The sequence below is a fragment of the Rhinolophus hipposideros genome (genome assembly GCF_964194185.1).
Source record: "Rhinolophus hipposideros genome assembly, chromosome: 2".
Taxonomy (NCBI): Eukaryota; Metazoa; Chordata; class Mammalia; order Chiroptera; family Rhinolophidae; genus Rhinolophus; species Rhinolophus hipposideros.
Genome location: NC_138048.1, coordinates 94,886,792 through 94,912,090, shown reverse-complemented (window position 1 = coordinate 94,912,090; position 25,299 = coordinate 94,886,792). Strand labels below are relative to the sequence as shown.

General features: G+C 39.9%; 1 protein-coding gene across 6 annotated transcripts in view; it reads left to right on the top strand.

Moving 5' to 3' along the window:
• Positions 1-23,418, top strand: part of APP (amyloid beta precursor protein) — a 251,072-nt gene extending 227,654 nt beyond the window's left edge. For 3 of the 6 annotated variants that reach the window (XM_081064205.1, XM_081064209.1, XM_081064207.1), the window contains 4 exons: positions 3,830-3,883; positions 9,989-10,089; positions 12,874-13,020; positions 22,193-23,418. In XM_081064205.1, the coding sequence (XP_080920331.1) occupies positions 3,830-3,883; positions 9,989-10,089; positions 12,874-13,020; positions 22,193-22,294 (404 nt within the window). In that variant the 3' untranslated portion in view covers positions 22,295-23,418. The remainder of the gene's footprint in view (positions 1-3,829; positions 3,884-9,988; positions 10,090-12,873; positions 13,021-22,192) is intronic. The other 3 variants (XM_081064208.1, XM_081064206.1, XM_081064210.1) reach the window with 1 other exon arrangement.
• The last annotated feature ends 1,881 nt before the right edge of the window (positions 23,419-25,299 follow it).

Genomic DNA, 25,299 nt, shown 5'->3' with positions numbered 1-25,299 from the left:
GAGCCTCTCTGGCTGTTTCCTAACCTAGAAAGTAGAAAGTAATGCTGATAATTCCTAACTCAGAAATAGGGTGCAAGCATTAAATAGATGTAAGATGAAGCTCTTCGCAAAAGGCCTCCAGCATGCTACGTGTTCAGTGGTACCATGTTCAGCTTTTCTTTATTTTTTCCAAACAGATCCAGGATTTTATTAGAGAGTGTTTGCCTGCTTGTCTCAAGGAGAATTACTCTGTCATTCCCTGACCCAAACAGTATAGTCTTCAAACTAATGACTATCACACGCCATATGATGAGACAGTCCTAAAATCTTAGCCTTCCTCGCCTGCCCATCTCCCTTTTCTCCCTCCCTCTCCCGAGAGCCCAGTTTCTTGTTACTATTCCAGACATGTCCTCACATACAGAGCGATTGAAAATACCTACAATTCTCAGAGGATTTCCTTGCCTTCTTCCTGCAGTCCTTATCATCATAGCTTCAAACACTTACCAAACATGCGTTGTTTTTCTTAAGAACAATCAGTCAAGTCCAGAGAGAGGGTCAGACACCCAGGCATTCTTTTGATTTACCTTGAAAAAATAAGCATATCACAAACACAGTTTCCAATATTTTAGGCTGTTCGACCAGCTGCGATTTCCCTGAAGAAATTTTTATTCTATGGGGTTCTTTTTCCAATCCACAAAACCTAATGGTCTAAACTGAAGTGAAGCTGTTATTTATAACACGGTTTTTCTCATGCATCACGAAATCATCTGGCTGAACGCGTTTGTGTTAATAGCACTTCTGTGTGTTCTGATTTTTCATGACTGCCTGAGCAAGCCAGCCACGGAAATCAATATGGAATGCCATGGCCAGCAATCAGCTTTTTGTATATAATACATACATAAAATACTCTTGAAGAGGCACGACAGGTCTTGTAGGATTGTATGTCTGTAATTGCAACGCGAAGTTGCCCTCTGGTATGTTTTTACTTAGTCATAAAAAAGCAATGAGCAGATCATTGTCAGTGGTGAAACAGATTAAATAAAGTCTTTCATTAAACCTGCAAACCCAGTCCTTTTTAGGCCTGTCTCATCTATGTGTAAAACTGATCTCCTGCTGATTCCTCCATCATCATACGCCTGGTGGGGAGGTTGTGCTAGGCAGCATTTAGCTTAAGATTGGTCTACTACAAGGAACGCCAGAATTACCAAACTCAAAAGCCCCAGAATTTCATTAATTCTGTTTATCTCCTCTTGTGGGGAAGGTTGTGATTCAAAGCTGCTGAAGGCAAGGAAATAACAGATTTAACTCTTTAAGATGATCCTTTTCTTATTTTTAATTTACTAAACAGCTAATGTAAAATGCTTTGATCACTGTATTCAAGTTACCTTCTGGTTTAATGAGTAATTGTCCATTAGAAAAATTAGAAAGTATTTGTGGTAGATTGGGAAATAATGCACTGCCTTGTCTTGTCCATGGGTGTTCTTTTTTTGCAATGATGTTGTAATTGTCTTTTTAAAAATGTATTGATGTCACCTTACTGAACACAAGGGTTCCTTTTTTAAAAAAAAGTATTAATTCATACTGAATCAGCCTCAAATTGTTAAAGCAAGCTAGGGTTTAAGTCACTAAACCTATTATTGTTCTATCTTCCTAAAAACAAGAAAAGGTTTTATTTTATTACTGTTTTCAAATAATACATGAACACTGGGGGGAGGGGAAGGCAGAGAAATTTATAAGAACAATCTCCTCATCCAGAAATGACTAATGACAGCTTTTTGTGGTGATATCTTTCAAACTTTTTCCTATGCACATTTGATACTTTTCAGTGTTCCTTTAAGTAATTGTGGAATAGTGCTTAATAATTTACAAGGTTTTTTCACATACGTGTGCACTGGAAAAACTGTTTGTTGACTTGTGACAAAACCTGATAATCAGAAAAGAATGTGGCTTGCCAGGATGACAGAAAATAAGTGGTGGAATTACAGTTGACCCTGGTACTGGATCAGCTCTTCAGCCTGTATTTACACCCCAGATTCACCTGCTTCGCTGAGTTCCATACGGTTTCTGATGGTTTAACCATTGATGAATGTGGTCACCACTTTGTTACCTTTTTGCTCTGTAAATGTGCTTTCGTGTGTTTTTATTTTCAGCTGAAGTACTGTGTGCGGCCCTTGTGAGGAAACTCAAAAAGTGCAATAATTTTTCAATTAACTCCATTTTACAAGGAGTAATACAGTCCCTTATTGTATGTGGTTGTAGATGGGAAAAAAGATGAAACACAGAGAAAATATAGTGTTCAAATGTGTTTGTGAGTTGCAGAAGGGAGTATGTCATAATCTAATACACAAATAAAGTACTAGAGGTTAGTCGTTCTCACAGCAATACTTGTTATAGAATATTTTATAAACAGGATATTTAATAAATGCAGTCTTAAGAGTATTTGAGAGTTTCTGAAACAAGTCTACAATTTTTTTTTTGTTCCTCACTACAATTAGAAGATACAGATGTTATTATTCCTATTTTACGTATGAAGAAATGGCCTCAGGAGTGCTCATTTGTCCACAGTCACTTAACATTATAAATGGATTTATATGCTTCTACCCGTCTGCCAGAGAAAGGCGCAAACCACATTCCTCTTTTGATTCATCCAAATGCCTTAGTATCCTCAGAAATATTCTTTTCTCGTATTTTGAAGATTTGGCATGCTGTCACTTTTCCCCTCACTGTTCTGTCAATGTGTGGTGTTCAGAATCGATCTGGGTTTATAATCCCATCTTTGCCTGCCCGGGCTGTGCGCATCAGCAAGCTGGATGCTCTTCCTGAAATTGCTGATCCAAAAGCCATCTCGTCAAGCACACCTTGTAAGCTTCCCGTGGACACCTTTGCTTCCTTTTCCTCACTTTCATATGTCTCAGACCTTACTGAAGAGACTTTTCCCCCTTTCTCGGCTTCATTTGCCTCGTGTCCATTTTTTAAGCGTAAAAGTTTTGTTTTTCTCCCTTGCCTGTTTCTTTGAAGACCAGTGTTTAAATTCAAGTTAATATTTTCTGAGAAGCGGAAGCATTTTGGAAATTGCACCTAATGGTAGACAATAGGGCACACTATTGTTCTGCTTGCACTGTTTTCTGGGGGCCAGACCCAGAATACTCACAAAGGGAAAAGTGTGGAAGTCAACAAATGTGACAAGAAATATTCGCATTTCACGCATTTCACCTGTATGTCACCTATTAAATAGAAACCAAACAGGGGCAGGGGAGGAGGGGAGAGAGACTCACTGACTCACTTGCTGGTTTACCTCTTTTACCCTCAAACTTGGGACAGACTTGATTTGATTTGGGAGATTCTGTGGCGAAACTTGCCTCGCCCGATAAATTCATATTTGCGTTTCCCCTGAGGATTTAACGGAGGCCTTTTGTAGTTAATTAACTGTAAAATAAGACAAGGTTGGACAGTGGTAAAAGCAGATATCTTTAAGATTTTTCTTCTGGACTGGGTATAATATATTTTATTTCTAATCAAAAGCCAAGAAACTATCTCTAAACTCGCTGAGAGAAAAATCCCTCGCCCACCGCAGCCCCTCTGCTTTGATGTTGCTGTGAATCCTGGTGAATGCTTTTATGGGAAAACTAAGGAGTAGGATTGGCACATCAATAGCGATAAGCCTTTTGAAGTGGTACCCCTCCCACTCCTTGATGCTCAGGATTAACTCACTGCGGTTCTCCTCTAGCTGCTCCTTTTTTATAACTTGTGTATTGCTCATGCTTTTCCCCCCCCGCTCTGTTCAGGAGCCACAACTTACCATCTTGATTTGTCTTGTTTGCTTTCTGTGTCTCTTGCTTCCTGTGCCCAGTTGAGCCTGTTGATGCCCGCCCTGCTGCCGACCGAGGACTCACCACTCGACCAGGTATAACCCGGTTACCTTTGACCTCTTAGCACCTTCGCTTGAGCTTGAGCAGACGCCATCCCCTTTCTTCATTATTAGCCTCGCTGAAGTTCAACTTTTGAGAAATAGAATTTGAAATGACCGTGGAAACCATCCTTTTTAGAATTCCCTTGGCTTTTCCTTACACTTCTTTTCTTGGTTTTTGGTTTGTTTGTTTGTTTGTTTTTTTCTTTTGGAGTTTTCCTTTTCAAACAATAAAAGACAGTCCTTCTAACTTTTTTTTCCTCCATCTCTTTTTTTAGTGGAAAGGATTATATAGAGGCTGTCTGTCCTCAGAAATGGAACCCACACAGATGCAGACTGTCTAGTGGCAATTTGGTTACTATGATGGACATCTCCTTGTCTAACTGAACTGGGCTCAGACTTCCATCAGTTCCTCAAGGACATGTGACTTTCTAAAAAGATCAGACTTGGAGTACCTCCATAGCCCAGCCACAGTTACATTTTTTCTTTGTGGGTTGTGTAGACTCATTCTCAATGAGTGGCTAAAATGACCCAACAGATGTACGTGCACCATTTTGTGTACACGTCCTTTATTTTTCATACTGCTTAAAATTCCCATGAACACCAAAATGGATACTTCTATTTTTTTTTTATAGTTTCCCAAGCATTAAGCAGAAATATTTTTTTCACTCTTTCTTCTATAGTTGTCCATGTCTCACACTTCGCTTTGAGAATAGTGTCACACAAGAAGCACATCCATGTGAGATTTTGACTCCATGCACCTCATCCAGCTGACAATCAATAGCCCATGTTTTCACTGATTCAAAAAGAGGAAAGACGTTACTAAATTGACAAATCTGTGTATTCTTGGGAGATTTTGCTCTTAACAATGCACACCTTTCCATATTTATTTCCTTTATCCGCATAATGTCCCCCTGCAATAAATCAAGGAACAGGAAATTAATCGCACTTGAAGATGTTAACACACGGAGGCCCTCTAGTTCAGATACAATCATTGTGGGGCTAGGAGCAGACCCTGGCTCTCAACTGCCAATTCAGGCTCGGGCCACTTCAGTCCCCAATCACAGTCATTAATGAGAACTCAGAGTCTGACTTGTGGTGTCTTCATGCCTCTGTGCTGTGATTCACAGTCCAGCGGGGACAGTGGAGTGACACATCTTGACAGCTGATTTCGTTGACTTTATGAATCTCTGCCTGCAGGGCTTTTCAGAGGGACTTAAATTATAGTAAGTCAGACACAGCTTTGACTCTCTGAATGTCTTCCTTATTGCCAGTGTCACACAAGTGAATTTCAAGGAGCCAACAGTTGACACTCACATCCTGTTCGGCCCATAGGTGGGTCCTAAGGCTGAGGGTCAGTTTCATTCTAACTGCAACCAAGACCAGCCCAGGGTGGTCATTTGCCTTAGGCCATTTTTTTCATGGCGTTCCCTACATTATTTTTAAAAGGAGATGCTTTTCAATTATAAGCATAAAATGTGAATTCAAAGTATTCATTTGTCCGATTTTATTAAGTTCCTACATAGGAAACTGTGGGCAGATATGTTCTTATCAAAATATCCAAGAAGTGGGGACACCACCACTGTCTGATTTTTCTTCCTTTTTTTTAAAAAAAAATCTAATATGAAAAGGAATTTTCCATATGTTGCCAAACAAAAGCATACTGTTCCAAGGGAAGAGCTAGAGAATAGTTAGAGGTAATGTACATAAGGAAGGAAGGACTATCTAAAGTCTTTGTTGTAACAATAGCAATATTTCATTTTGATTCTTCACGAAGATCGATGCACTAAGTGCTGTGGAGAGTAGAAAGAAATTAAATAAGTTCCCTGCTCTCAGGAGCTTGAAATGTGATAAAGGAATACACAATTTGCATATTTAGAAGGATGAGATGCAATTGGAAAGGCAGGGAGTATAAACCAGGATGTCTGTGAGGGGAGCTGATAGGTACTAACAAAGGGGTGTGTTAACCGGGCATTTGCCTGAGATGAGCTTCGAGAAGGGCTTTGAACAGTTTAAAGCACATGCGTGGGCAAAGAAGCAGGGAATAATTCTGTCCAGAGGAGGGAATGGCTTAGGCCAAGATTCCTTGTGAGGCTTAGGTTCCCACAGTAGAAGAAGGCCATAGCTGGGAAAGAATGCTCAGACACGAAGTGAGGAAGATTCTATTTAAGGTATGTTTATGAATCTCTGTATTTGCTGGGAGATTTACGACTATATTTTTGTGCTTATAGTGACTCTGTCGAGCGTTTAGACCAACTTCCCATTTTGTAGCGTTAGTTTGGATTTCTTTTTAAGACTGCATGTTGAAGTCTATAATGTGCCAAATGATATCTTTAGATTTCCCAAACTTTGAAACCCTTCCCAGGATTGTCATATCATGTCATTCAGGTGATGGCATTGTTTTTGAATAATCACTGTTGTCATTCTGAAACGAGTAAAGAAAGGGTTTTTGTATAATCACGACTAAGGAAAAGGGCTTCTCCTTGATTTTCATATCTGAAATACTAGAGCACTGTTACTTCTCGAGGATAGAGTCAGGTAGGGAGCACAGCAATATCAGGGGTGATTTCTGAGTACACTGGCTACTACCGCTTGTCCCCTTAGCTTATTTCCAGAGCAAAATAGGCTCTGAAGGACAAGTTACATCATTTGACCAGAATAAAGAATAAAAATACATTAGCACGCTCTTCACAGTGTTCACCCTTTCCACTATAATTTATTACCACCCTTTCCAGTCCTAATAAAGAAACCAGGTCCTTGACCCCAAGCCATGGGAAAGGTTTCATGAAGGATGTGCCTCCCTCCTCCCTCAGATGAACAACAGGCTCTCTCCTCACCATGACTAAAAGAACTGAGTCATACCAGGGCTTAAAATGGAATTAGCACAATTCAGAAAATGCATCTACTGAGCCTATAAGCAAAAGTCCCTGAGATTTATTTAAATCTATCACATTTCATTACATACAATATCAGCTTATTATCCCTATGTGCAAACTTATTAATTTCTCTCCCCTTTTAGTGAGATTGGTTTAATGTATAGAAAGTCTTTTCACTAAAGGACTATACATGCTGTACAAAAAGGAAATAGCAAGAACTCTTTCTGCTGAGAGTCTCATAAACCATTAAGCTATAATTATCTGTTGTTCTGACTGGATACATGGATTTGAATTTTATTTGGTGATCAAAACTATTGGTATTTTTTCAGAAATAGTGTGGGCGTTTACACTTTTGAGTGGAGAGCTCATTCTTTACTTATTTTTTGATGTGATTATGTGGTCTCACAAAGCTAAAAGAAAGGACTACTCAAAAGAGTTTTCTTAAAATCTCAGAAATGTAATTTTAAGTATTGCATTGCTAGAACCTGATGACAGAAAAGAGGTGAAGTATAAAGAAATCACTGTGGTTCTACAAGCATATCAGATTTAAAAGGGCTTGTAGAAAGATAAAAATAAACAACCAGTAAGAAATAAAGGCGTGTTAGTGTCACGGCCTAATAAAAATTAGTGTCAGAAATATTAGAGGCCCAATGAGGTAAAACTTAGGAGAAAATGCTAATAATTTGAAACAAGAAAATAAATAAAAATAGAGAGCCGGGCAACTCTCAAGATAGGGTGAGAAACCAGCTCACGGTGGGGTGGGGGTTTGGGGACATCAATCAGTGAAAGGACCAGTTAAAAGAAAAGGGAAACTGTCTTTTGCATTTATATTCAAGAGAATGACCTTCTAATAAAAGGAAATTAAAACTCAAGATAAATCAAGAAAGGAAATCACTAGCCTCCTGTATTATCTATTGCCGTGTCACAAATAACCCCATAACATAGCTACTTCAAACAACAAGCACTTAAGTTTCTTAAAATTCCTGTAATGCTCAGGATTTCTCAAGCATGGTTCAGCTGGGTGCGTCCAGCTCAAGGTCTGTCAGCAGGTTGCAGTCAAGGCATATTAACCAAAGCTCTGCCGTCTGAGCACTTGAAGCTTGACTGGGGCTGCTGGGGCTGTCTCCAAGATGGCTCACATACACGGCTGTTGGCAGGCGACTGCAGTACCCCACCACGTGAACCTTTTTATCGGGCTGCTTGAGTGTCCTCACAGCATGGCAGCTGGCTTTCCTCAGACCAAGGGAAAAAATGAAAAGGAAGCTACCATGCCTCTTCTGACCGAGTCTCAGAAGTCATCCAGCATTACTTTCGCCATATTCCATTCATAAGAAGCAAGTCACTACATCCTGTCCACACTCAAGGAAAGAGAATTAAGTCGCACCTCTTGAAGAGAGAAGTGTCAACAAATTTTTGAATATGTTTTAAAACTGTCACCCCTCTCTACCCAAGTTCAAGTCCTTATGACCCAGATAAATGGCAAGCTAAGAGAACTTGAGGGTGAAATCAGAACTCTCTCCATGATCTTTGTGGAATGCTGCAGAGCAGAAGTGCTGGGAAGATAGGGATAAGAAAATGTAGTTCTGACAAGCAGGAGGGAGAGAAGAGAGTATCACAATCTACCAGCCAGGTGTAGATTGATACTGACCTTGGGTCTGTTTTTGGGGTAGGATATTAAATTTTTTTTTTCATAAATTTATTTATTTATTAGTTTCAGGTGTACAAAACAAGGTAATACTTAGACGTTCATCATCCATATCCCTCACACTGTGAACCCCCCTCCCCCCATCCACCATCCCTCTGACCCCACACCGAACCATCACATTATATATATAAAATTATAGTTGGCATTCATTAATGTCCAGCCTCTGGTGTCCAATGCCATGATCAGGTATCCACAGCATGGGGTAGGATATTAAATTGAAGCTTTGTGAGCAACTGGACAAGGAATCAGTGATATGTCACGACCAGCATGGCTACCCAAGGTCTTGTCCAGTTATTCTCCTTTTGTTTTTGTGTGGACTGTGCAGTTAGACCAACATATGATATGCTGTGGACATGGTGCTTTTCTGTCTCAGCTAGGTGTGTGACAAGTTTCACAGCACCTTATAGACAAGACGGTAAAAGTGACTGAAAGAGCAAGAAATTGGGTCCCATGGGAGCTGAAGGAACTGGGAATGTGGAGCCTGAGTAAGAGGAGAATCGGCAGGAACACGATGTCTCTCCTTGCGGGTGGGGGGTTTAGGCTTATTCTGTGCTGAACAGGTTACAGGGAAACTGATTTGTTTTCATGGAAGAAAGGCCATTCTAGTAGGCAGAGATATCCAGAAATGGAGGCAAACTGCTATATTCCTCTTTGTTCAAGCAGCAGTTGAAAGCTGACCCTTGATTGGGAACACGGGAGAGAAAATGATTTTAAAAGCCCTTCTCATCCTAAAATTCTGACTTTTGATACTTAAATACTGCAGTGTAGAAACTTACACTTTACACTTTCAGTTTTTGTTTTAAAAATGACTTTGTATTTTGTTTTTAAGCTTCATATTATTATTTGAAAATGAAATTCATTATAACAATTAGTGTAAGAATCATACAACAATTTATAGAGAAGGAAGAGTTGGTAAGTCCTAAAGAAGCATTTTTTAAAATTATGTATTGCAGCTCTTTATTCAGCAACTGAACCAATGATATTCTCTATCTACAACTAAATCACTTAATAAATGGATTTTTACAATGCTTCACTACATCGATACATGAACATAATTTATTTGTAATTGGAACAAAGCCCCAAAGTAGCAATTTTGTTCTACCAGATTATTAATGCTCACTTTTAAAGGCTTTTATTATTTTTTCTAAAGGAATGAGAATGCATGAAAAAGACTAAACAATATGTTTCTAAACAAAGCCAGCATATTCCAGGAACAAACCTTGCCAACCCTTCAGCTAGCATTTAACTTCTGTTTTTCCCCACATGATATACATATATCATGTGTTTAAAAACAATAAAAGCCTTAACTTCAAATTTCTTTAATCTTTAATCTTTTTTTGTTTAAAATAGGTAGTGGTTCAGATTTAAATATAGGGTGTCATTTTTCTTAAAGAATGTCATAAATTTATTTTCATCTAACTTCAGGCCTAGAAAGAAGTTGTTGGTAACCTTTGTGTTATAACATTTGTCAATAAAAGGAATGCCTTTTAATTATGGTGTAATGCTTATGGTACAATGCAGGTTCAGGGTTGACAAATATTAAGACAGAAGAGATTTCCGAAGTGAAGATGGATGCAGAGTTTCGACATGACTCAGGATATGAAGTTCATCATCAAAAATTGGTATGTAAATAATTTACCTCTTCTGCCACTGTTTGCTAAATTACTTGTTAAATCTTGTCTATCCTGTGCCAGAAATCTTGTGCCAGAAGTTAAGGAAAAGATACAAACAAAAATAAAACGCCTGCTTACAGAATTGTCATGAAACCATGAAGGAAAGCAAAAGAAGCTCTTTATATAGAAGTTCTTTGTGTCTCGAAGGCAGCTAAGGCCACACAGGGCTTAACGTAGAATTAATGTCGATTGTAGGAGCCATTTAAATTAACCTCCATTCTACTTTTTTTAGGAAAACAGGTTTATAATAGATTTATTTGAAGGATCAAAATCTCAAATTCATGCGAACACTCCTTGGTTTCACAAAACACTTTTTATGACCATTCACTTAAGTGCACATTTGTGACTCTCCATTTTACTTCCTCACGCCCTTTCATCCTTCTGGTCTTCCCCCAGCTCCCACATTTTAAGTTCTCCTGGAGGGGTAGGATCTTGGGTAGGATATTTGGGTCTCTACCCAGGTGAGTGGAGGCAGGAGGTGAGCAGGATGTTGCCAGCAGTGCTGTTTGTTAACAGGCTGGGCAAGGAAGGCGGCAGCTTACTTTTCAGATTAAATCAACCCCCCACACACCGTTTTTCCCCCCTAATGTTAGAACTGGAGTAAATAAAAAACCATCTCTTTTACAGGCAACTCTAGTCCTTATATAAAAATCCTTTACCAAAAGCTTCAGATAAATCAAATCCTGCATTATGTTAGGGTTCCCTCCATTTTATCAGTAAGGACAGTAAAGGGGGTTAAACTAATTAAGAGGACAGTTTTATTGCATGTTCAGTGGTGAACAAGAAATGGTAATAAAATCCTCATGATAATTATGCTTGAGAAGTACTCACACTCACGGACTTATTTTCATTTATTTTGTTTGTATGTGTGTGTCTTCTCTCAAGGGGCATGTCTTTCCAAAATTTATAAATATAAATACAATTTATATATCCAAGTATTAAATTCCCACAGAAATGCCTTCAAAGTATGAGTTATGCCCCTTTTTCCTTTTAAATAATTGGAACAAATCAAAAACTGACTTGAGATTTAGATTTGCATTTCAACTCCCATAATCTTTTTTGTCAAAGGGCATTTAGCTTTTCGGAGCGTGATTTTTCATGTGCAGGTTAATCCAGTATCAGTTATTATAAAATCAGGGGCGCCCCTGATTTTATAATAACTGATGCTGGATTAACTTGCCCGTGTTAAAGAGGTTAAAAGGAAAGCTGGGGTATCTGCTGCAGAGGTGGGGTTGGCGGGGCCTGGGCCTGAAGAAGATTAATGTGCAGATTTGCGTTTTCTGGTGCCTGTGTCATAAAAGTCCATCACCGAAATTATACGAACTCCTGTAATGCGACAGTGACGAATGGCAGTGGCAGCAATTAGGAGAATCAGCTCTCTCTGCTGAACTAGTTGATAAGATAATGCACTATAATTAGTGCATTGAATATTACAAAATTACAGTATTTTCATAAAGACGTGGGAAGATGTCCAGACTTGCGTTTGTTCCTGATTACCTCACACTTGTATGATTAGCTAATTAATGATTTTGCTTTTTATAAATATGTTGAGCTAGCATATTTGTTTAGAAAGGGGAATCATGATGAACAGTTTCTAATTTTGTTGCAAATATGCCATGAGTAAAACGCTTAGAAATTTGCTTTTTTTGGCTCTATATTATAATTGCCTTTTCAGATTGCTAGGATGTTAGTTTTAGTTATGAAAATTGGTAATTTTACTATCAAGATTATGTTAAAAGAATTTTTAGCGAATTATTTTCATTAATTTATATGGCAGATGTGGTATATGTTTAGTAGTCTTTGGCCAAATGAGCTGGCATGAGATCATCTCTTTATATAACAGGATGACATAAGTTGCAGTGTGCTTTTATAATTCCATTTAAGTAGATAAATTTGAAAAATAATGACTGGCTTTTATAAACAATATGAAGGAACATAGTACAAATATATTTATCACACTGAATAAATTTCTTCTTTACAATGGCCTCCAAATTCTTTTATAATTAATGTAAATAAACAGCGAAAATCAAGCAACATTTTTAGTTGGGATTCTGGAGATAACATAGTAAGAATGCATGCGTTATGTGTGACTATTAAAATTCTTACCTTGTTGCCTACTACTTCCCTTTGAAATAACTGGCTTTTATGCATTATGCTTTTCAAACTTAATTAGTGCCCTATTGAATTATTGTGGATAAAAGTAGGTAACACGACGTCTCGTTTCTTCTGTTTAATTCCTTTGTTTCAGAATGCTTGTTCCTATGTATTATTAATGCCCCTCTAAGGAAATGAGGACCTGTGGGTTTGAAAAGCACCTGAAGCTTAGTTACCATGCATCAGGTCTCCCATTTTTAAACCTGCTGTGACTGGGAAAATGCTGACCTCCTTTTATAACCATGATTCATGTCTTTACAACTTTTGATAGATCCAAAGGCTACCGTCCCACCTCTCACCAAATTTCCCACCTGTCAAAGTGTTTCAGGGGCCTCTTGGCTTCTGTTACCTCTCTAGGGACACATGGGGGAAAGAACTGGGGAAGCCACACATTGTACACTGTTCTATAGACTACAGATGTCATTGTTAGTAAGCAGAATGTGTGATTCTTTTTTTCAGGTAAGCATCAAATAATAGAGTGACCAGCGTAAGATACATCCTGACTGTACTAAAACTTTTCACGTACCTCATGCAAATGACTCCTACACTTACAATCCCTTTTCTTGATTTGTTTTCAAGGTGTTCTTTGCAGAAGATGTGGGTTCAAACAAAGGTGCAATCATTGGACTCATGGTGGGCGGTGTTGTCATAGCAACAGTGATTGTCATCACCTTGGTGATGCTGAAGAAGAAACAGTACACGTCCATCCATCATGGTGTGGTGGAGGTAGGTAAACTTGGCAGCATGTTTACAAGTGGGAGTTAAAGAAAGGTGACCAGGGAATATTTTTGCTTGGCGTTATACAAAGGGCCATCCAAGTATCTCTTCTTTGAAAAAAACAAAATCCATATTCCTGCATGGAACTCAAGTTGCAGCTCTTTTCTTTGTTGTTTATTCATTCTGACTTATAAATACTATAATCAGGGCATTGAGGTTGTACACTGCTACCCCAAATTCTTAAATTTGTATTGAAATATCAAAATACTATTAATGATAATGCCTGGCTTAAAATATTGTGATGACCTTCAAACATTTAAAAGAAGAAAAAAACACAACTGGAGTTAAAAATGAAAAAGGAAGTGGAAGGCTGCCTTTTCAAAAATTAAACTTCAACATATTTATTCCTGGATTTGTGTGTGTGTGTGCATGTGTGCGCATGTCGTAAATAATCTGACCTCTAACTAAAAACAAAATAATAATTTTCAGCAAAGAGTCTTACCTTTCAAGTTTTGCAAAAAAATCATATTCTACAAAACAGCTGAGTAGAAAATACAAGGTTATTCAAACTGTTCAAGCTGTTAGGGTAGTTGCAGTAGAGAGGCAGAGACCAACTGGTGATGGTCATGGTTATTGCATAGCTTTGCTTCCTTGAGACTCTCCTCAGAGGCCAGTCTGACTGACAAGAGTGTGTACAGCACAGAAGCAGTGGGTCGCACCAACAAGAGTGTAAGTGACCAGGTTCAAATATGACTTCTGAAACCCATGAGACAAAACATTGGAAAATAAAATGTACAAATAAGGTTTTTTTATGCATTTAATACAGAGGGTGCCACAAAAAATGTATACACATTTTAAGAAAGGAAAAAACTGTATTAAAATTACGCTGGTGGTAAGCACTTTGAGCACCTCTTGTAATTGCAAAAGTCAATCGTAACTTGTATTCATATTTTGTTATCGGTATATATTGAGTATTATGATTTTAATACAGTTTTTTCCTATCTTAAAGTGTATGTTTTTTTTGTCACCCTCTGTATACAGTTGGTGGGGAGGGAATCTTATGGTATCTGCAGTTTCTTAATACATCTTGAGAGGTATCAGATTTTTAGGGCTGAAAGAGATCTCAGTGGTCAATCAAATTGATCTTCTCATTTTATAGGTGAAAAGAGAGACCCAGACAGAAGTGTTCACCCAATGTCATACTAAGTAGGGCCAAGGTCAAAGTACACATTTCCCCACACCCTCTCCATTGTTTTTTTCCATCAGGAAAAATTCAGATATTCCCAGCAAGTTACACTTCTCACTAACCCCAAGGAAATGCACTCCAAACCATTCTTGCTTATAGGGGAGCAGGAGATGTTTAAATATGTTAAATTCGCAGTGAAGCCATAAACCTCGCTTTGTTCAACACTTAAAATCTCCAGGCTACTTGTTTCCAGGAGCTGCTGATGGAAACTGGTTCTGTCTTGTTTTCCCTGTCCGCATGGGCATGGGTGTGCTCAAGAGCAGTGAAATGAATGAGTCAGGAAACAGGATGCAAGATGTAAAAGAACTGAGTGATTGACAGACGAGAGTGCGATGCCCTAAAATAAGCCATGACAATGCCATCAAGTTTGGGGGAGGGGGGATTGCACTTTCCGTAATTGTATTTCTAAGCTTGTGTCCTTTGAAACAGCATAAGATGTATTATTATTAGCGTCCGTGTATCTCATTTCTCCTCAAAACGATTTTTTTTAATTTTCATTTTAATTCCATGTTTGGAGTTAAAAGTGTTTTCATACTTGAATAATTCAAAAGCCCCTTTTAATTTCTGTAATACAATCGTATGTTTTATGTGCCTTGGACTGAAGAATCTATCAAGGGGCAGCTTCCTTTTCAGCAGTTAATTGTGCCTGGGTTTAGTGCCAAAAGCCATAGACTGTGCAGTGAGCCCTCCTCACTTAACATCATTGATAGGCGACTTTAAGCAAAACAACGTATCACAAAACCAGTTTTAACAATTGGCTAGTTAATATAAACAAGAGTTAAGTTACTACAGCATCTCAACATTATCATGAAACCACGTTAAAGGAAACTACATTATTCGAAGACCTGGTGTATTAGTTTGTTCGGGCCGCTGTAACAAAGCCACAGATTGGTCGGCTTAAACAGCAGACATTTATTTCCTCACAGTGCTGGAGGCTGGAAGTCAGAGATCAAGGTGTCAGCAGGTTTGGTTTCTTCTGAGGCCTCTGTTCTTGGTCTGGACATGGCCTCCCTGTGCCTTCCCGTGGTCTTCATTCTCTGGATGTCGGTGTCCTCATCTCCTCCCCTTGTAAGGACGGGCACCAGTATTGGATTTGGGTTTACCCTTAATGACCTCATGGAACTTTAATTACCTCTGTAAAGACCCTGTTTCTAAATACAGGTGGTTAGGACTCGAACATACGAATTTCAGGGGATACAATTGGCCCATAACGGAGCTCGGTGATGTTGGGCAGAACAGGAAGGCTCTCGCGGGGTCTGTCTGCCATGGTTGTACCTGAGACTTAGCAGGTACTTATCTGAAAGGACACGTCCCAGGTCCTGCCCCAAACCTAGGGCACCAGATTTTCCAAGTAGGACACTGGGAAGCTGAGTGTTGAAAATTTTCCTTACTGAATCAGATGTGCAGTCAATTTTGAGACTCACTGATACATGGTATTAACACTCCTTCCTTTGAGTTATCTGTCTAAGTAAACCGCAGGGAAAAGAAAATGGTCATTCTTGTCTCCAAGATAACTAGTTATCTATGTTTATGCCTTTTAGGCCTTTTTTATAGCTACCTAGGTTAAATATTTCTTTTGGTTACCAAGGAAAGCCTCTTTGGATTTAGAATATCAGAGAAGAAGTTGACAATTCAACACCGATTCTGAAAAAAAGGAAGTAATTTTTAAACCATCCTTGAAGGAGCAAAATTGTAGAGATTATTCCGCTCTTCTTTTCCTACTCCCTTTGCTAGCTACTTGAGAGCAACAAGAAACATCTCTAGAGTAAGTGTCCCGCCTCGTTTTGTGTTTCTCAGGCTTCACTTTGTCCATCTCCGTGTTGAGCTGTGTAGAGCAGTATTGGACCAGAACTTCCTCTAAGGTGCTATTCACCATCCCTGCCCTCAAGGTTATACTCTAGCTGTGGTGCTCAAACTTGCACACAGAGCTGCAACCCAGCCTAGGCACCTAGGCTGTCTCCCTCATCCCAGGTGATACAGTGTTGTAGGGGTTCAGAGTCCCATTTCTCTCAGATCCTACCAGAGTCTACACTCAATGGAAGTTCTTCCTACAAACACTCTCTGCCTAGTTAGCAGGCTCTCAACACTCAAGTACCCGGAAGAAGGTTATTTCCAGCTCTGATTCATTAATGAGTAACCCTACTTCACTAAGAACAAAAATGTATAAATGCATATTTCCAATTGTACTGGCCTGTGTCTGCCAGACAGAATGTAACCATCCGTGCGTGAAGAAGAAATGATGAGGCACTGGTCTCCAGGAAGTGTCTCGTTCTTAGAGGGAAAGATGCCTATAGAAGATCACAGAGATGTAGAAATGAAAACGAGCCTAGGGTTTTTATTAATAGAATTGTTGCCAGCTGGAAATGATCAGTTGCTGGTTTTGGTTTTTAAAAAAATAAGCAATAAACACTGATTTGATGGTTTGCTTAGCCATAAGGCCAGAGATTTGTTCTGTAAGCCATGAACCACACTTTCCCAAGGAGAGGACTATGCTTTATTTGTGCCTTAACCAGTGACACCATCGCCCTTGGTTACACGGTTTCCCCAATGTGCCCGCCCCCTCTGGTGACTGAAGCAGAGCCTGGCGCCAGCCAAATTATCCACCACTGCTCCTGCTTTACTAGGGTCCTGCAAAGCCCCCTGACCCTAACTAGATTCTGGTTAGTAGCTGGTGGGACTTGTTCACACTGCTTTCAGTTGACACTGGATATTTGAAAATGTGTACATTGTAGCTTTTTCCACTCCTCCTCCTAAATGGAAACCGCACTTTTAATAAGGGGAGGGGAGTAGAAGGAATGGACAGATGTTGAAGAGTACAAACTTGCAACAGGTAGTAAGAAGTCCTAGAGATCTAATGCACAGTATAGTGATGATAGACAATAATGCTGTATTATAATCATCACACTTGCTAAGAGACTAGAACTTAATTGTTTCAACCACTAAAAAGAAAGGATAATTCTCTAACCTGATAAAGGTACTAATGATCACTACAATGACAATCACATTACAGGGTATAAGTGTATCAAATTAGCATGTTGTACACCTTAAATTTACACAATATTATATGTCAAATATATTTCCATTTTAAAAATTGAAGGGAGCAAAGGGAACGAATTCCCTGATTATAGGGTGGGAAAAACTTCTTTCATAGGTCTGATGACTGGAATACGAGAAGTCTCCCCACACCCCGGTCATCTCATGCATGATCTAAATATATTAGCAAAGAGTTGCTTATTTAGCTTTTTAATGGAGTTACAGTATATAACTTTTTCTAATGAATGTGCCCTCACACTGGTGACATAAAAAGACTCTGTCCTGAGGGGTCCTTTTTGCCTGGCAAGAAGGTGACCCTCCAGGATGGAGGTGCCGACCGCTGACATAGGGGTTGTAGCGCAGTTGGACAGAATGGTCAGGTGAAATGGGAGGCAAACATTAGAACATGTGACAGCGGACTCACACCGCACATGGCTTGAAGCAAACGACAGGAAGAGAAATTGGAAGGTCAAAGGAAAGCATCAAAAATGATTACAAAAGCATAGCAAAGGAGTTCAGAGCCTGCCTGAAGAAATACTCCATGTAGGCATTAAACAATTGAACTGCTTACAGAGAGATGGAGTTATAATGAAGGAGATGAAGGTGGACGCAGTTGAGCAGAAAACCAGGTCACTAAGAGGGATGAATGGAGGCTGAAACACTTGGTTGCTCTTTGCTTTGCTTTTATTTTCCTTCCCATATTACTGGCTCCTTTGATGTTCTTGCACTCTGTCGTCATTATGTACATTTTAGTTTATCTTATCCTCCTTTCCTTACCACCTCGATGACCTGACGTGGAAAATCGTCAGGGTCGGGATTCTGTGGTTTGGTCTAACTCGGTGCCACTCATTAAAGGGACACCTATCAACACTCATCCTGCTGGGTACTATCCAGAATAAAAGTAAAATGTGGTGTTCGCTGGCTTAGAGTACCTACAGTAGAGACGACATGGGAAAACTGGAAACGGAGGAGACCAAAATAGAATTTTTATCTCTATGGCGTGATAGTTGAGCTATAAATTCCTATGGATTTAGTGAAGGGACAAATGGCTCCAAAGAATCAAGGTCAAAGAGAAAGGAGTAGGAAGAGGACATTAGCCAAAGAGTGTTCGAAAGTTCTACCCACGGCCGTTGGAACAAGGCAGATCAGGCTATGTGGGCTCAGCAATGAGTGTCTCAACAGTGTGACACCAGGGTGCAGTGCAGGGGACCCCGGAGACTCTGCTGAAGACACAGCACCAAGAGCCAGTCGAAGACTTCCAAGTAGTGACTGCTTCCGTCTGCTATTGGGAGAGGGAATATTCAGAGGAGAGGAGCCTGTGTGATTTCATCTCAGTAGGGGACAGCTGTTCCTGCCCCATGTGCAGGTAGGGATTCTGACCCTGACTTAATTGTTCTGTTATTCCTTCCAAACAAGCACCCCAAACAAGGCTCCATCTTCCCCCAGCTCTACTTTAAGGGAAATAATACTGAGGTGCCAGTGCAGAGGCCCAGTCTGCAAGGGGTTGTAATGGCTGGCCCTCACATGATGGCCCACACAGTGCTGCCGCTTAGCCGCGAGTGACAGGTCACTGAGCCTTGCTGCCGAGGAAGGCTCCCCCTTCCCCGATGCTCCCTCTTCCTTTAGTGCTCAGTCTGTCTGTGGACATGAGTATTCAGTGTTTCACTGTCCACTTTCAAGGGTTTGGGGATAAAAAGCTACAATCCAAACTCCTTGGGTGCCATTTTTGTAAAGAGAATCCTTTCTCCTGTAGCTTCCTAGCCCTCTGAGGTCTGAGGGCCAAGCCACCCACTGCAGGAATGGTGGAACACTGGCTGCCCTGCCAGTGACCAAAGGTAGAGGATTACAAGTAGGAAAGAGGCCATGAAAAGGCAGAACGTTAGATGCCTGGATTGCACGCCAGCCTCTGAGCCTCACATTTCTGGCAGGGCTCTCAGACGCGTTTGGCTTTGGACTTTGAAGAGGAGATAAACTATTAAATTACCAGGTGTTCCTCAGCCCTTGATGAATGCAGATGGCTGTTGACAGCCAGTGTGAGGGTTGATGCGGCTCCTGGAGGAGACACAACTATAATATGTCAGCAATCAAGCATCATTATGGTTTTTTTTCCTACACTCAAACAGCAGCTTTTTTTTTAACCTCAGTGTTCTTTGAAATCTCAGTTAAGAGGTGGCACAGAGCAGAGAGGCCCAAGTTTCAATAGCATACTGCAGCAGACAGGCTGTGTCCTGGCAAGCGACTTGGAGAGTGAGTGAAATCTCTCTGCTGGTGCTAACCTTTAATGATGGTGTTTAACTCATAAGTCCGTGGCTAATTACACAATGGCCAGTTAAAGCTAGGTGACCTCATTTGTTGACAACAGAGCAGAACAGAGGAAAGGATGGGGAAAACCTCTGATTATTCCCATAAGGACAGTGATGCTGAGTATCCTTTTGAACAGTGTCCTCTGAGTACTGACTCTTGACAAGAGATTGTTGGTGACTTTGTTCTACAGGGAAATGCCCAGACCTGTCACTGGAAGAATTGGGGACTTGCTGCAGGAAAATGCAGGCAACTCTAACAAGACAAAATGTTCCGTGGATGGGAACTTAAGAATCAGGACACAATAGCACGAGGCAGCTGTACCCTTTCCTGTCCCTGCTGCCTTGGGATTAGCCAAGACGGTAATTCCAGCCCATGCCCAGACAGAAAAGAACCAATCTGCCTAAGCTTTGGGGTCATACTCAGTGACCATGGGGGAACCAGATGATATTGACAAATCATGTTTTCTCTTGCAGTTTTGAGATATAATAGACATAACATTGTATTAGTTATTAGTTTTAGATGTATAACATGATGGCTTGATATATGTATATATTTTGAAATGATTACCACAATAAGTTTTGTCAATACCCATCACCTCACTTTTAGGACCTGCTCTTTTAGCCGCTTTCAAATACACAATACAGTGTTGTTAACAATAGTCGCCATGCTGTACATTACATCCCCAGGACTTAATGATCGTATAACCGGAAGTTTGTATCTTTTGACCACCTTCACCCATCCCCACCTCCTGTTTCTGACAACCACCAAACTGCATCTATGAGTTTGGGAGTTATTGGATTCCACACATAATTAGTATCATATAGTTTTGTCCTTTTCTGTCTAATTTCACTAAGCATAATGCCCTCAAGGCTCATCCATGTTGTTTCAAATGACAGGATTTTATTTTTATTTTTCATGGCTGAACAATATTGTGTGTGTGCATGCACATGGGCATGCCATATTTTCCTTATCCATTCATCCATCGATGGGCACCTAGGTTTTCATGTCTTGGCTATGGTGAATAATGCTGCAGTGACCATGGGAGTGCAGATATCTTTTTGATGTCATGGTTTTATTTCTTTGGATATATACCCAGAAGTGGAGTTGCTGGGTCATATGGTGGTTCTATTTTAGTTTATTGTGAAACCTTCATACGGTTTTCCATAGTGACTGCACCAATCCTTTAGTCTAAATTATTCATTAGACAGTGTGGTCTAGTCATGGTGCCACATCCAGTCCCATTCCTACCCCTGGTGTCTTAGTGCCGGCACATCCGCTCTTGTGCCTTGGGTTGCAGTGGAATAGCAGTGTGGGGTCAGAACCATCCTAGATTGGCTATCGGTGAGGGGGGACTGCATAAGGAGCTGAAGGTCGCTTTGCAGCACTCAGCAGTGGGGAACAGGCCTGCGTTCTTCTCCTGGAAATTGTATGGGAACCTCAGATTTATCATGTACAGAATAGAAAGTATCCCTTCGAAAAACCATCTTCTGCGCACTACATCCTAACTGTTCTTTGGAAAATATATGCTACTTTGTTCTGATTAAATATGTGTTCTCTTCATCTTCTAATGGTTTCTCAGAAGAGAAATTTTTAAAGAAGAACAAAACCAAGCTTTTATTCATTCAGCAGAATTAAGTACTTCCTGTTTTCTATGCACTGTGAGCTGTACAACAAATGTACTAGAAACCTGAAGGGCCACTCCCCGCAGTATAAAGATAAACACACCTTGCCCAATGTGCAGAGAGTAAATGGACCCACACAGCTCTGTCCTTGACAGTGGGGGGGCAGGAGGCAGAGGGGAATGGGCACAAGAAGTTTACAACTGCTGTCCTGATCTTAAAGATAAAGCACCACATCCACAGTGAGGATCTATTTTTAAACCTTTAGCCAAATATACTTACATAGTATGTTAGTTCTCATTTAAAAAAAAAAATCTGTAATCTAGAACTGCATGTCCTTCCTATATCTTGCCTTTTTTCTGTGCCAAATAATGAACCTTTGATACCGTTATTTTAGTTGAAAGATTCTCAGCTGTCATCAACATACTAAAATTAGTAAAACAGGGACAAATTAAACTAAACGTGTCCAAATTAAACAAATTAAACAGTCCAGATTTGGATTTGAGTATCTCCCAATATAATTTGCATGAATTTTTCTTCATGATACTTTTGGATTTTTCCCCTAGTTTACCACCACACTTTCAAGTAAAGCAGTCTTCTTCCATCGTGGTTTTTTTGTCTTTTATTGAGCCAACAAGGAAGAAAAAAAAAATATTTTCCGCCCTAGATGTATCCAGTTACTACTACTATTGAGTTAGGGAAGCAACCAATGAGCACTTTGCAAGCCCAGCCAGCACGTCAAGGTTTTTAAGCGCCACCTCGTGGCTATTTGGAGCATCTGCGTAATTGTTGGGCACAGGCGTTCGGCTCCAGATGTCGAAGTGCAGACGAAAGGAAAATAGTGGGTGTTCTGCAATCTTGGCAAAAGAAGAGCACCGTGCGCCATATCTTCTTACAGCTTTTCCATGTGCACTCTTTAATGATTGGGTTGCTTTTCTTTTTTTTTTTTAACTCAGTTTTCCTGGTGCTTGCTTTTCAGGTGGACGCTGCTGTGACCCCAGAAGAGCGCCACCTCTCGAAGATGCAGCAGAACGGCTACGAAAACCCAACTTACAAGTTCTTTGAGCAGATGCAGAACTAGACCACCTCCGCAGCAGCCTCTGAAGTTGGACAGCAAAACCATTGCTTCACTACCCATCGGTGTTCATTTATAGAATAATGTGGGGGGAAAAAACAAGCCCTTTCGTTTTATTATTTACTCATTATCGCCTTTTGACAGCTGTGCTGTAACACAAGTAGATGCCTGAACTTGAATTAATACACAAATCAGTAATGTATTCTCTCTCTTTCCATTTTGGTCTCTACACTACATTATTAATGGGTTTTGTGTACTGTAAAGAAGTTAGCTGTATCAAACTAGTGCATGATTAGGTTTCTCTCCTGATTATTTATCACGTAGCCCTTTAGCCCGTTGTATATTATTCTTGTGGTTGGTGACCCAATTAAGTCCTACTTGAAATATGCTTTAAGAATCGATGGGGGATGCTTCATGTGATGAACGTGGGAGTGTAGCTGCTTCTCTTGCCTAAGTATTCTTTTTCTGATCACTATGCATTTGAAAGTTAAAACATTTTTAAGTATTCCAGATGATTTAGAGAATTTTTTTCCATGATTGCATTTTACTGTACAGATTGCTGCTTCTGCTATATTTGTGATATAGGAATTATGAGGATATACGTTTATTCCTTTGTGCCTGTTTTATGTGCACACATCAGGCACTCAGAATTGAAATTCTTTTGGTCCATGGATCTTTGGATCTTTGATAAAGAAATGAATCCCTGTTCATTGTAAGCACTTTTCTTGGTGGGGGGTGGGGGGAGGGAGTGCTCTGCTGGTCTCAAATTACCAAGAATTCCCCCCCAAAATTTTCTGCAGGATGATTGTACAGTCATTGCTTATGACCATGATAGCTTTCTACACTGTATTACGTAAATAAATTAAATAAAATAATCCTGGGCGAGAGTTTTCTTTCAAGAATGACAATGGACATTAAATATTCAGAGTAATTTTAGGTGGGGGAAAAGAGGCAGATTCATTTTGCTTTACCAGTCTAAAACGTTTTATTCGTGACACCAAAAGTGGAAAGGGGAAGGGGCAAAATCAGGGAATGGGGAAGGCATGCCTGAACAAATCCTTCTTTTAAGATTTCTCTTCAATTTGTATCAAATGGTGTTTTCATGTAAATAAATACATTCTTGGAGGAGCGCCATTGTTCTGGTGTGAATGATTTTATAGTGACAATATTGTGGTTATTTAGTCATCTAAATAACTTCCAATAGGGAGAAACCTAATGGAATCTAATGGTGGGCATCCATATTTATTGTGTCTAAGCTGCGAGTTTGAGAAGGAAATTGGGGCCAACCTGCATCTCCCAGTGCTAATAACATACTTGGTAGACCTAATTCTGTTTTATTGGGTCCAACGTACTTTGCTGATGTATCTTCTTGGTCCTCAGGTTTGTGTCTTAGTCCGTTCTGGCTGCTACTATAACAAAATCCTCCTGACTGGATGCCTTATAGACAACAGAAATTTATTTTTCACAGTTGTGGAGACTGGAAGTCAGATCAGGGTGCCAGTAGGGTTGGGTAAGGCTCTTCCAGGTCGCAGACTTCTTATACCCTACCTTCACATTATAGAAGGAGTAAGAGACCTCTCTGGAACCTCTTTTATCAGGCACCGATGCCATTCACTAGGATTTCACCCCCCATGACCCAGTCACCCCCCCAAAGGCCCCACCTCCTAATGCCATCACAATGAGCATTAAGATTTAAATATGGGAATTGGAGGGGAGCACATATTCAGACAGACCATGATAGTCCCAAATAAGGTATGAAGAGAAAAGTTTCAGGGAAATAAAAATATTAAGACCAGCTGGTAGTTTTCTATAAAGCAGGATTTCTGAACCCTGCATTATTGACATGTAGGGAATAATTTCTGGGGATTAGGGGGCTGTCCTGAGCATTACAGGATGTTGAGCAACATTCCTGGTCTCTACTCACTAAATGCGAGTGACACTTCCCAGTGATGATAATGGAAAATGTCTCCAGATATTGCCAAATGCCCCTCGGGGCAAAAATCACCCTTATTTAAGAACCATTGCTCTATATTTTAAAACAATGTCATATGTACATGATTTTTACTTGAAGCCTATACAACTTATTTCAAAGGTCTAAGAACACATCGACTCGTGTTTTTGCAGTGTTGTGCTTGGTACCAGGTGACCGTGACAATCAGCCAGCACGTTTTCACTTTGGATTGCAACCTTTTAAACAAAAACACAGCACAGAAAATTGATCAAAATCATTTCATCATGTCACTATGCAAGATGAACAGGCTCAGTGAAAACTCGTCTGAGCGTGTCCTATCTTCATGAGAACAAATTAGACATGACTGTTCTATGAAGATGTGTAACACGTGACAATTTATATGTATGAGCTACAGTTCGATTTTGCCTGATCCAAAGAGAAGTAGCTAATGGGGTAAAAATTAGCCCTGATAGAGCAGTACATTTCCAGTGACACTAATGAAATGAAATCCAACTTTCTCAAAAGTATAGGATTATCCCAAGCCAGCCTTCAGTCCCGGTAACTGCAAGCTTTAGCTCTGATTAGAGCGAATGAAAAAAAAAACATGTTAAGCACATATATGTCGGATATGAAAAGAATTATGAAAAGAAAAGATAATGGCTTACAGCCTTGGTTCTCGAATTGAGGTATTTGGAAAGGATTCTCCAGATGGTCTAGATGTTGGATATTCTTTTATGTGGTCAAGGACCCTTGAAGTCTACTTTGCCATCAGGATCGCAACCCCCTGCTGTCTTACTGTTTTCATTTGCCTGGTTAATATTTCTCTACTTTATTTTCGGCTTTGCATTTTAAGTGTGTATCTTATATATAGCACACAGTTTGGTTCTTGCTATATGAGCCAATTTGAAAATCTTTCAACAGGCAAGTTAGGCCCGTTCAGTTCTATGATATGACTGCTATGTTTGCTCTCCATTCTGTCATATCTCATGTTGTAATTACTGAGCGTTTTTATATTTACTGTGTCTCTGTCAGGGTAGGGCTCTTGGTATGCACGCGTGTG